Here is a 13348-nt window from a genome sequence, read left to right on the forward strand (position 1 = left end):
ATTTCCGTATTACTAAATGTTTTGAGATTCCTGCGTAACATATCAATTTTGTCCCCTTTAGATGTACTATTAAATGCAATTCACAGAATTGTATCATATTTCACTGCTGAGTTACAGAGTTTTAAGCTTGATAGTATCGTTTTCTGAACATCTTCATTATTTGACAATTTTGTAATAAAATATTTACAAACTAAATAAAGAATTCAAAGCCAACAGTCACTAGATATTAAGTTCTTTTAAAATGCAACACACCTCGTCAAATTTGGTGCAGTGGTTGTCGACAAAAACAAGTTATCCTTTTAAATGTATTTAGATAGGAGCACCTGTGCTAAAGCTTCCTCTTAAGATAGAGTTAATAAGGCATTCGAACCCACGATCTTTGGTGGGAATCGAACCCCCGACCTTTGTTGAGAGCCCAATCTACGGCCTTCAGTATTTATTAGGGCGAAGTAATTAAGGCACAGTGAATTAAAGTTGAGGTAAAAAATCACCCGAACGTGTGGCTGTTGGAAATCGAGCCTTTGACCATTGGCTTGAGTCGAACCCACAACCTTACTTTTTGGCGTGATGCCTAGGCATCGCGCTGTGGCAGAGTTTACTAAGTATTGACAACTAAGTACCCCTTGATTTTTGTGTACCTGGTGGAGCGGCACACACAAACATGACAAAATTGGTGTGAAAGAAGTTAATTGAAGAGCAGCTGAGACCTACTGGTACTTAGCCAGTTACGCAATTTGGCATCAAAGAGGTTCAATAAAGAACAGTACAGAACGAGTAGCACATAACTGGTGCTCCAAGTCTGTGTGAAATAATCTCCTTGAACAGCAGCACCTACCCAGTCTCGCATCAACAGTGACCTAGTTATTCCGCATATGGATACATACATACATACATACATACATACATACATACATACATACATACATACATACATACATACATACATACATACATACATACATACACACACACACACACACACACACATACATACACACACACACACACACACACACACATACATACACCTAAGGTATACGAGAAAGACGACGACAGGAAATGGTCTTCAAAGTAGAGGAGGAAGAAGTGAACAAAATTTTGTGGTTCCCTCCCACATTGTGAATCGATGTAAACGGAGCTTTCTGTGCTCTTTGCTTTGATAAAAGATAATTAGCGTTGATGTTATAGTGAATATTTACCCTTTTTAAAGTTTAGTCCATTACTAGAGTGGCGATTTGATCTTAAAGGTGACCTGGCGTGCATCACAGTCTTCCTGTAATAGGAAAGCGGTGAATTTTCTCCATTCTTCCATTTTAGTGGAAATGCCCCACCTAAGTGTCGCTCCGTGCTTTCAAAGATAACTAAGACTCTGCGCAGTATTCTGAAGCATAATATGGAACTGTAAAATTAACCTTTTCAACCTTTTCAGCAAACTGAAACTGCATCGTTAACCAGAATTTCGCGCAATTCTCGCTTGTTATACGTTTCGACAAAAGCGCAGGGCTTGGATAAACCTTTATCAGTATCCTCCCCCGCGATCATGAACCCATATTACACACGCACATACCTCGTATAAGCTGTCAGCTGCTACTCACTATTAGACGTATGGCAATTCATGGAGGATTAAGTCAGGGATCGAAGCCAACCTCTGCTCCAGGTCCACCAGTTGTCTCCTTTGAAAGGTATTTTGAACAATTTAGTAGACATAAAAACCCGCTACTTACAAAATACGACCCACTTTCTTCTCCACTTGGGCACAGGCAGTAGGAGGTGCGCGGTATTCTAGGCAATATATATAAACTGTTACTCGTTTTTACAATATCTATGAAGAGCTGTGGAATGCAGCCCCCTATTGTCGAAACTAATATAGTGAAAACTAAATCACAAAAGTTGAAAGCTTCTTTGGAAGCTTGATATTATATTCGCAAAGATTCTTTCCATCCATGCAAGAGGTAGATACACAGCTACCCATTCATGCTGAAACACCCAAACTCACTGGAGTTCTCGATCAGAAATCAGTTATTGCATTCCGCAATTACTAGGCGAGTCCACAATCGGCGCTTTCTGTCCCTGCGTCGTTCAGAAAGCAAGCTACCAGTACAAAATCTGTATTGTGTGTGGGAGCTGTGGCAAAGTAAATAGGCGATGATTGATAACATCACTTTCAATTGCATTCCTCTCAGCGAAGAGCCGTGGCTTTCTGGATTCCTTCATTTCAGCGAAATGTTGCGAGTATACATCGCTTAGTTCTTCAAATTTCACAGAAATTCAGCGCAGTATCCCCAAGCCTAATGTGGAACTGTATATGCCCTCACTAAATGCAGGCGGTGCCCTTTCACTGAACAGAAATTGCAGCGCCGCCAGACTTACTGCACACAACTCTCGCGTTTTGTACCTTTCGACGAGCGCGCAGGGACGGGAGAAAACCCTGACCAGTCAGCTCCTCCGTGAGCCTGTACCCATTGCACACGCAAACACCTCGTATTAGCGGTCAGCTAGTACTCACCATAATACGTGTGGAAGTTCTTGGAGAAATAACTCCGGGTCGCATGGCCAACCTGGGCTCCAGTTCCACCAGCAGACGGTTTTAATATGTATCTTCGATGATGAAATAGGCAGTTAACCCGCTGCTTACCGAACTCTTCCCAGTTTCTCTTCCACTTGGGTACAGTTCGGTACGAGATGCATGGTACCTTAGGCAATATATATAAACTGTTGCTCATTCTTCGAATGTCTATCAACTGTTGCGGAGTGCAGCTCTCCATTGTGAAAGCTACTCGCGTATACTGAATAACTACACTCGAATGTTGTGTGCCACACTCATCATTTCTTCAAATGCTTGATTTGATATGCGCGAAGATTCCTTCCATCCATGATTAAGGAAGTTACAATGCTGCCCATTATTGCTGCAACTGAGAAGGTGATTCGCCTTCTCGGTCAGAACTGAGGTATTAAATTGCTTAATTAACTTGGGGAGTCCACCAGTGATGTTTTCAAACAATCAGCCCTTCATCCAGTAGGTTCGCTACCGGGCGTTTATTCTAGACGGTTTTTGCTATTTGCTGCAAAATAAATTAATATCGGTGATCACGGATGCCAGCATCTCCAAGTGCAATAAAGCCTTCCTCTCTCCCAAAAGCAATGACTTTTCTCCATTCGTACATTTTTGCGAAAGTGACCCGACTATGTGTCACTCAACAATGCGTCGACAACGAGACACTGTTTGAAGGAATAAATCGATTTATTTTTTTCATCGTTTACTCTTTGAAGCAGAGGCCTAACATTATTGGAATGAATGTAACACCGGTTGTTGAGTGGACAAACCAGTCAAACATGGAACGGATGAAAACACACTATGATTTCCTCAGTGTCTCCTCATCTATGCTTACCGAGTCGATGGAGTTGTGCACAGTAAAATTCAGTATGTGCACCAATCCGTCTCGAAAGCCCAATAAACTCGCTCTTGTCACGACTGTAGTTTAGCCACGCAATATATGTTAGAGATACGATCTTTTCGGTGGCACCAATTTTGAGTGGAAGTACCTCATGAACAACCTCGAAGATCTTCAGGAGCCACTTCTTAAAATATTTATTTGCGATTCACTGGCATTCGCTGGCTTGGCTGGCATTTGCTGGATTTGCTGGCATTCTGTTAGCCGCCTATGATGATTCCCTCTGTGTTGTCATGATATGCTTTACAAGGTCGCATTTTCGGGCAAAGGTCTTCCCGCATACGACACATGAAAATGTTTTTTTTTTTCCATGGGCCAGAACATGGCATCTGAAAGCGGCCACCATGGTGAACTTCCTGCCGCACTCGTGGCACGTATACATGTGTTCATCAGTATGCACTTTCTGGTGTCCTTGAAGTTGGACTGCCTGAGTGAAGCCTTCTGGACACTTGTCGCACTTAAATGGTTTCAGTGTAATCTGAGTCCTCAAGTGTCGGTCCAGGGCCAGTTGAGTTTTGAGTTCTTTCTCACAAACGTGGCACCCATTGGAGTGATAGGCCTCCGGCACATCATTTATCTGATCGTTCCTGCAAAGGCCAGAAAAGAAAAATAATGTCTGAATCATCCCCCAAGGGTACAAGAATCTATTGAAAGCGCATTTCCAAAAGAGGTCAGCATTTTTAACCCGTAACAAAATTGTCGTTGGAATAGCGGTTTCTAATGCATCGTTCTTGCCAGATGCCGCACAGTATTGCATTGCGTGATCGCCTAGAAACCTGTCAAGACGCCGTCAAGTTGAGTGCACTACATTTTACACACGCGAATGGCTGCTAAATGCTACTTTGCACAAGACGCCTATCTGTGTTGTATTCAAAGGTTCAAGCATGTTTCTAATTGTCCCCCAACATGTGAATGCCTGTCACGCATACGATAGTTTACATCTAGGAGACACACAGTTAGATGGTTGCGTCCGTGTGCAAGGACAAACTACCGTGAAGAGACCTACAATATTCATATACTGTTTACAACGTTAAATCTAGAAACCGATTTTGTTCGTGCTCCTCCCACCAAACAGTTCACGCTACCTACACGAAAGCCATCGACCAGGTTCCTTGCTCTCCATGGCGGTCATCTTGTCTGGGTCTGGAGATTACTCTTCCTGCTCGTTACCGCTTCCACGAATGGCGCCGAATGCTGTCACTTCTAAGCCGCTTGTTTGCCCGTCACGGTTGTTGGCGGGTCCCGTCACCATGTAGGCGGGCGTTGATCCTCACCAGTGCCCGCCTGTTTGCCCGTCGCAGTTAATGTCAGGCACTTGCGCCGTCTGGGAGGCGCTGCTGCCTCAGTTGAAACACCCTAAGAATGCGCATGACAGATTTTGGGCACAACAGCCTCTTATGTCGAACTTTGGACCAGCCTACGAAGCATTGACGAGGCAATCTGGAAACGGGTCCACGCTGTTTCTACAGAAGTTGTTGACACTGGCTCATTGGTCTCCTTGAAGGCCAGCTGAACAGGTCCATGAGACTGGTTTACGAAGTTAATAAAGGTAGATGCGTTGTGCCGGTAATACTATTAAACAGGTCATGCTTGAAATACAAATTGGTGACCAATCCACTCTGTGAAGGTTGAAGGGCAGCGAAGCTGTCGTTGTGCTCTCAAATTCACCGCCAATCCATGGTGTGAACGTGGTTGTATAGCAAAGCCAAACAAGTGCACTAAAGACGATTGACTGGGGGCGCAGTCCAATAGAATGCACGAAACGAAACATGTTTGTGATTTGCGATTGAGCATATTTCTTAGTTATTAGCTTAATGAAGCTTGGAAGGACTACAGTTTTATCCTGGCAGACAAACATGGAGCTGTCTGTTTCCCTCCCGTAAAAGCCTATATATTGACAGCAAAGAGGAATTCTACAAGGTTTATGACTTCAATGTGAAGTAAGCTTTAAAAGTACCTGAAACTCGGTGTAATGATAAAGCTGTTTTAGGGGCTATTTGTCATATAATGTTTTGGGACAGTTTTCATGATTATCGGGCAATCATTGACATGAGCGTTTTGTCGGTTTCGGATCGACCTATTCTTCCCGCATCTCAAACGACTACGAGAAGTCAGGCACACGCTGCTGCCAACATCAAGAGAGGCCCGACGCTGCAAGAAGACTTCGTCAGCAAGGTGGTATTTCTAAGGGTCGCCCAAGTGCAACGCCGAAGTTTTTCGTTAAATTTGCTAGCTATCAACAAAACGTGGCAGCTACGTGACTCCCGGTGCAGTCCGGGCCACTCATCGGTCGCGACAAATGCCAGGCCGCTTTCTGTGTTAAAGTGGAGTTGCACTCTTGTGCCACACACGTTTCCCTCACCGCACCGACGTCGAGCTACCGGTCTACTTTCAACGTGGTACCCAGCCCGAGTGTTTGCTGCTGCACGCGTCTGAGCGTTCTTTTTTTTCATTTTTCTCAAGTGTCCTTTCCCAGAGATGTATCGGCGCTGCTGCGTGCGCGACACCTCAAACACGTTTTCCGACTAGTCCGCTAGGACAGGGCGCATGCATTGTCGCGTCCAGAAATAGGCGGATTCCCGTTAACGTGCCATGACCGCGACATAGACGTAAGCCCCTCAAATCACCTCTTCCCTTTTCCCCCATGTGGAAAGCAGGGTGGATGCGGGGGCTAGAGGTAAACAGCTTCGGTGTAATGAAAATTTCCTCAGCCAGGTTGCTCCTGTTTAAGTGCCAGTTTGAATACAACGCCTTAACTAAAAATTACATTATGGGGTTTTACGTGCCAAAACCACTTTCTGATTATAAGGCACGCCATAGTGGAGGACTCCGGAAATTTTGACCACCTGGGGTTCTCTAACGTGCACCTAAATCTAAGTACACGGGTGTTTTCGCATTTCGCCCCCACCGAAATGCGGCCGCCATGTCCGGGATTCGATCCCGCGACCTCGTGCTCAGCAGCCCAACACCATAGCCACTGAGCAACCACGGCGGGTGAATACAACGCCTTAGCCTTCTTTATAAATGCCTTCCCTTATCTTTTGGGAGCACATAAAAACATTAAGAATATCCCAGTTGCTTGCCACTGCGCCTGGGAATAATAGCAAAATTTCTTTAGTAGGGGCAAACCTAAAGTCCCGGCAGCTGTGAGCAGAGTTCGTTTGCTTCAATTTCCTAGCGTTGGGCAGCATTTTTTTTTCATTTCCCCACAGTTCATTCCGCATGTAGGCTATTATTCGGATGATTTCATGGGCTTTATAAGCAAACAATGACCATTTATTTTGAGCTAACTAGTTCAAGATTGCTGTACCGTATCCTAAATACATGCATAGAGCAACATTTTTGTATACATGTTCCTTTCTCATAAACATAATTGCAGTGCCTAAATAGGTGCTTAGGTTGGTAAGCGGTCAAGTTAAGTATTGAATTTTGTTGTTTTGACTGCAAATATAGGTATTTCGCCATAGTAGGTTTCACAAGATGTTTACCTACGCAGCTTCTATGTAGATACGTAGGACGGAGGAATGTATTTCTGCATTTAGACTGACGAAGTTTAAGAGGTTTGCTGAACTGAAAAAGATGTCTAGTGTGGTGCACACGCTGTATATAAGTTATATATCAGTAGTTTCGAAGTAATTTAAAATAAAAAAAATATATAACTGAAGCACGCAACTATGTTAGCGAGCAATTGAAGGTGATGTTACTAATCTGTACAGTGTATTCACTCAGAGTACTAAAGCGGGAACAATGGACGAGATACGCCTAGGTAAAAATTATAGCTATAATTTTTGGTACCAATCATTTTTCAAAGCCCTCGCATACATTGCTAGAAACTGCTGGTTACCTGCAAATATTCATTTGCTGAAGTTTTTGCACCTCTGATGCCCTCACAGATGCAGTTTTGAGAACTGTGATATCGCCTCTTGGCCGATAGTTGAAGACGTCTAAAGCAGGTATCAGGATGTTATTGAAACGCGGAGACTTTAAGGAGATTTCGAAACACGCTAAGGCAATAAATGGAAATTATATATGTGTTTCCTGGTCTTTCTCTTTACGTGTCATATCGCAATAATGGGGCTAATTATGACACGCTATCTAGAGAAGGACATTCAATTGATTTAGCAGCCATGATGTTTAACATACCCACATGTATGTACCCGAGTTTTTTGACGCAATCAGCGTTCTTAGACATGTTACAACATTCTCCATTTATTACGGGAGTTTTTACCTATCCATTTTCAAACCATACATTCAAGTGCGACACCAGTCAACAAAATGACATCATTTAGTGTTTCTCTTGTGCTAGGAGGAATTAAGCCCTCATCACTCGTATACCAGAGTCACCGAAGCCCGATTCTTTAGCATCGTGAATGCCCGCGCGTAAATGAAGGATTACTCTCACCAATAGTACGCACTTGTGGCAGGCATCCGCAGGGTGCGTAGCTTTCCCAGAGAATATCGCGAAAAAGGTTTCCGGCCTAATTATGCGTCTTACACTTGACTGCGTTCCGGCGTTGGCGACAATGTGCTTCGCTGCATTCCTTGAGTTCTACTCAGTACAGCCACAGTCATCGTAAAAGAGGCACCGGGTGCCCTTTCTAAAAAATTATTTTCGTAAAAAAAGTGCACCATAAAAGTGCACCATGAATGTTGGAAATCGGATCCGCGAACTTGTGCTCAGTGATCAAACGCCACAGCCACTAAGAAAGTGCGGCGAGGGTATGCAACATGGGAAAATACTAAAGCCCACACAGTACACATGTATGTATAAGAGAGGCACATTAACGCGACGAGGACACACAGGCATAAGAAGGAGGGAGTAAACAACCTCTGAACTGGCGCAAAACTCCGACTATTTAATCTGGGAGTAGAGTTCAAAGAAAGCAAGAAATGCGCATTTTTGTCAAAGGTACTCAACCCGTCGAAAAGTTGAACCTCTTTTTAAGAAATATAAAAAGATGTTTTTGTAATTGGTTTTGTGCTGATCTTTTTTTACATCAAGAGCCGCCAAAGACTCTCGCTCCAACGTATCACTGCGCATGCCCAGTACATTGAACTAACGAAAGAGTGTCTGATGCTCGTCGGGCAGGCACTACGCAAGTGCGCATTGCCTTCATTGTTCAAAGATAACTCATGCTCCCATGCTTGGTGACTGATACAGTGTCCAGTTTCTCCTACATAGGTGGTCCTACGCGATTGCAATATGGGAGAAAAATAAATGTATTATGTACGGCTCTGAGATACTCTCCCAATTCGTGAGTGGAAATTTTGCAAAACTCTCGTAAATATCGTAATTCTGTCAGGTAACACGTAAATTTATAAATAACTTTTCTTTTCCTTTGGTTGATCTGACATAGACAGTTTCGATAACTATGATGCCATCGTTTGGTGCATTTGGTGCAGATTCACAAATATGTAAGCATCGTGCTTGTGATTTTTGAAGCATAGCAATATTTAGCATATCTATAGCGAAAATTCACAATATAAATCATAATACTTCTTTCAGCAGTTCGAAACTTTTGTGCTGTTCAAAACAGAAATTGCAGTCGGCACCGAATTAAAGCGTCCTGGTATGTTTACTTGTACTCAGCTTGAAGGTATATCAATGTGCAGTGAAACCCACTGCACTGTTTACAAACTACTGTTTACAAACACTGTTTCAACTTATTTGTTGTGAATATTCTTGTTGCTAAGTTTATGGAGGCCAAACGCATCTCGCATTTTGCACAATAAGCTCGGTGTTGGCACGTAAGCATGTTGCATGATATCGCACTATCTCGCGTTTTAGCCGTTTTCACACTGTTGTATCTCCCTAAACCAGCTGGATGAATCTACTGTGTTAAGACTAGAAGCATTCTCAATTCGCCCATGAACACTTAAATATACATTTTTGTCCACGCTGTCGCATCCCGCGGTGTCACAGGGAGCTAGCGCGTGAACATCATAATGACGTCACCAGCCGTCCTTTGCTTAGGCGCCGTTTTTGATTCATCGAATCTACGCCTCGCTGTTTCGGTATATCCCCGAAAGTCCAGTCAAGCCCAGCTACAAAGAGTAGATTTATGCGTTTTCTATAGCTTAACATGTAAGGTTGATGTATGCAACTCCTTTGACGATCATAAACCATCCTTGGGGATGCGTTGTGTATGTACCGATTTGTTATTTCCAACAGAGACGGGAAACCCCCAAAAAATCGAGGCGCAGTTTGCAGTGATTTCCGCATTTGCCTTTACCTCTTTCTTAACGTCACTCATAATGGCATTCTCGATGCTCAAGGTTGTGTAGTATTAAACCAGCCTGCTTCTGCCATTCTTGGCCCAGAAACTGTACAGCACACTAATTACAGAAAGCTTATAAAAAGGAGCATGAAATAAAAAACAACAAAAATAAAATTTCTGAATGCTGATTTTGCGGCGAGCTAGCTTCATAAAGCTGGCAGCGAATTAGCCGGGCTTGATGTATCCAATGGTCCCTTCACTAAGAAAGAGATGTTTTATGTTAGGATTGATTAGTTAATTGCCACACTTTGATATACAGTAAAATTCTGTTTATCTTTGTTCGGATTCTACTGTCGTCTAGCCATACTCTCCTGACTTGGCTTTTTTTAGGAGCAATGAAGAACTGCTTAAAAGATGCCACGTGCGGTACCTGTATGTGTTATTTTACAGATATTAGAAACACTGATAGTTTTCAGGCTGGGCCGATGAGTGCGTTGTTTCGGGCGTCCTGACCAACTGATGCTTCAATGAGCAGCAGCCACCCCACATGCCGAACTAAAGCGCAGCCCTGCAACTAAGTATCGCAATCAGCATACATTAATAAGTGTTACTTACTGTGCTTCCTCATCGGCCTCTTCATCTGTAACACATGAAAATATTTTTTAAGTAATTGATGTACTACACAATCACTATTCGTATAATTTGCAACATAACGACCGCGCTAATTGCACGATCGCATAAGTTAAAATTATACTATCTCTCTCTCTCTCTCGCTTGTTTTTATTTATTGTTTGTCACTGCCATGCTGTTCGCCGCAGCAACTTTCTTTTTGACACAAGGGGCTATTTCTTTTACGAAGACACAGTTAGTCTTGCATATAAGTGAAAATACCTGCTTGTTCTTAATATACCTTCTTATTCCTAATGTTTCCTTAGTGCTATCCTGTTTCCATGTTCTTTACTCCCACAACCCTACTGCCCTCCACTGGCCGCAATTTCGGTGGAAGCAGATAAAAAGCAGGAGCGGTACCGTCTAATCAGGTAACCTTGTAGTAATTCCGGTCACCGACATTATCAAAACAAAAGAACACTTCTAGATCCAGACGGATCTTTTGTTGGCAAACTTGACTGACGTTTTCAGATCCGTACAGATTCTATGTCGAGAATGTCAGATAGTGTCGATCATTCTTGTCTGTAGTTAAAGCTTGTGGATCAAAATCCTGAAGGCTTTGTAGATCGATCTAGTAGATTCTAAACGAGCTGTGCGAACAGATCGGCAAGATCGATTTCGCGCTTACTTTGGTCGGTGACCCGCTTCATTCGCGGCAACAAGCTGTGCAGTTAGAGTGCGGCCAGCAGCGATTTCACTCTTTCAAATTGTTAAATAAGAAACTGCTTACTGCCAGTGAACCCACCTTCATTGTCATCTTCCAGTTGAAGGCGGCGGAAAGGTGGTGCCTTCTTACAGCACACCAGCAGCTCCGTGGAGCGTTCTACAGGCGCGCAGATCTGGTAGTAAACTGATCCGGCCTCTTCCACCGCTATCAAGTTACACTTGCGCTCATTTGGGGCGCAATTCACGTAGCGCATCCACAGTGCCACTTCAATGGCGCTTACATGGCCTTGGGGTAGTGTCTCCGCGGGTACTGGCTGCACAGCAAACACAATGATTGCCACGGTCCTTCTCCCTCTTTTCTTTAGAGTAAGATGCTCCTGATACAATTATGATCTTATATGGTGGACTATTAAGCTGCAGAGTTTTTACTCGAACCTGCTCCCTGCTAAGGAACTTTGTACAATTCATCGCAAATGGTTCTCAGCCTGTTTCAAAACTAACTCGGAAGAAATTGTGGAAAAATGTTCATCTTAATATACACGCAGTTGCACGCTTAATTGTATAGAATTTGTTTTATGGTATTTTAGTGAGATTTTCAGAGCATCGACGCTAATTCAATTTAGACGGAGGTGTGTTTTTAGCTGAAGAAAAGCAACCTTGAGGTGTAGTTTCAAGCGCAAGTGACCGTACTTCCCCGAAAGATGATCTTTAGGAATTAAAATTATAACAGAATTCCACAGCGGTCAACCCACTGGCGTAAATAAACGATGCGAGGTTGGAAGCATAATGTGCACAGTTAAAGCCCTCTTTGTACACCCACAGTCGGTGTTGGAGCGACAGAACGCAAGTTTTTATCGGCGAATAATACAACTGATGCCACTTTAAAACAGCGGAAATTGCTTTTGTGATCTGTTCTCACCTCACTCAATGTTACCATCGCAAGTTGTGTTGAGATAAGAAGTTACTTAAGCTGCTCATGCGTATGGTTTTCATTTAAGCAAAAAATTTTATATTTGGTGAGAAAATGAAAAGGTGGCAAAGGATTGCAGTAAAGTCTCGGCCTCGCATTTCTTTTCATGAATGTTGTATAAGACTCATTTTCCGTTCCGCCGCATGGGCATTCGGATGCGACGGCTGGAAATTGAGCCGACGACCTAGTACTCAACGCTTCAGCCGCTCAGTCACCGCAGCAAACACAACGAATTTAGTACATACATATCGAAAAACTTTGTCAGGTGAATAAATATTTTGCTGCTGCTCACGAGTGGGTAGAGGTCTATTGCGGCCAGTGTGAACGTACATATAAGCCTTCTGCGAGACAATTAAACTAGATGTCATGATTCCAGTTGGCATTCTATGGCTTAAAGCTTCCGAAATGGAGTACACTCAGTATGCTTCGAGGTATTTTATATATATATATATATATATATATGAAGTAGAGACGCGTTTGGTATAGCGCGTGTCATGCTGCGATAGCCTTACTCTTTCAATACGTGAAATGGTTGTCACTTTCTATGTTATTCTTATGTATCGTTCGTTTCAAGGCCAATTAAATACTTTCTGCAGAGAATGCGTAGCGATGACGCACGCTAAACATACTTGCTGAGAGGCTTCGCGGATGCCATTGTGGTTCGCCGTGGACATGGTGTAAGGCCCGAAGCGATGACCTCTAGCAAAGGGCACCACCATGAAAATGCCAACTCGCGCAGCCCAAGTCCTGGAGCGCAACACAGCGAGTCCTGGTGGCAGCATCTTGACTGCGCGCTCAAAGTTGCGCTGGGGCACCTGTCGCATGATGCGTCTAGTTATTGTCGGTACTGTACCCAAGGGATTCAACATTACTGATACTGCTTAAAACAGTGAAGCTTATCGGAGAAACCATGTGCAGGAAATAAAGAAAATGCGACTTTGTTTATTTGCCAACAATCTCCAGAACCAGAGCAGTTCATGAAACCTGCTAGAGCGCTGGTGCAGGGAGCGATTACGGATTGAGCTAGAGGCGACATACACTGGCAATTGCCTACAATGCCAATGCAAGACAGAGGGCGGACAAAATGTCAAGAAAAGCAACTGCAGCCGAAGAATCTCAGTTGTATCCAAATCACCTTCCCGTAAGTGATTAAGTCTCTGACAATCAACATAAGCGTCCAGTGTATGCTGTTTATATTCGCTTGTGTTCTGACAACGCAAATCTTGTAAGCTGAGAACCAATGAAAATCAGAAGCGGGAACTCACACCGGGCTTCTACAGGTGAAGCCCGGCTTCACTTCCCGCTTCTGACAATTTGTTTAACTGTGCGTTTAAGACTCCTTGTAGCAACGTGAGCATATTCAATAAATTCGT

The 13348-nt window shown here is 43.4% G+C and overlaps 2 protein-coding genes across 4 annotated transcripts in view; both read right to left on the reverse strand.

Moving 5' to 3' along the window:
• Positions 1 to 3222: 3222 nt before the first annotated feature.
• On the reverse strand, positions 3223 to 11282 carry LOC140213715 (uncharacterized). The gene is made up of 3 exons (XM_072284970.1): positions 11085 to 11282; positions 10286 to 10310; positions 3223 to 4039 (listed from the first exon to the last, which is right to left on the reverse strand). Exons 1-3 carry the CDS (start codon positions 11257 to 11259, stop codon positions 3661 to 3663), a joined length of 579 nt encoding a protein of 192 aa, XP_072141071.1. The 5' UTR covers positions 11260 to 11282; the 3' UTR covers positions 3223 to 3660.
• LOC126543591 (uncharacterized) overlaps positions 11196 to 13348 on the reverse strand; it is a 43739-nt gene continuing 41586 nt past the window's right edge. For 2 of the 3 annotated variants that reach the window (XM_055077707.2, XM_055077708.2), the window contains 2 exons: positions 12605 to 12790; positions 11196 to 11319 (listed from right to left, as the gene is read on the reverse strand). In XM_055077707.2, the coding sequence (XP_054933682.1) occupies positions 11283 to 11319; positions 12605 to 12790 (223 nt within the window). In that variant the 3' untranslated portion in view covers positions 11196 to 11282. The remainder of the gene's footprint in view (positions 11320 to 12604; positions 12791 to 13348) is intronic. The other variant, XM_055077709.2, reaches the window with a different exon arrangement.

This window comes from Dermacentor andersoni, chromosome 10, assembly GCF_023375885.2.
Source record: "Dermacentor andersoni chromosome 10, qqDerAnde1_hic_scaffold, whole genome shotgun sequence".
Lineage (NCBI taxonomy): Eukaryota > Metazoa > Arthropoda > Arachnida > Ixodida > Ixodidae > Dermacentor > Dermacentor andersoni.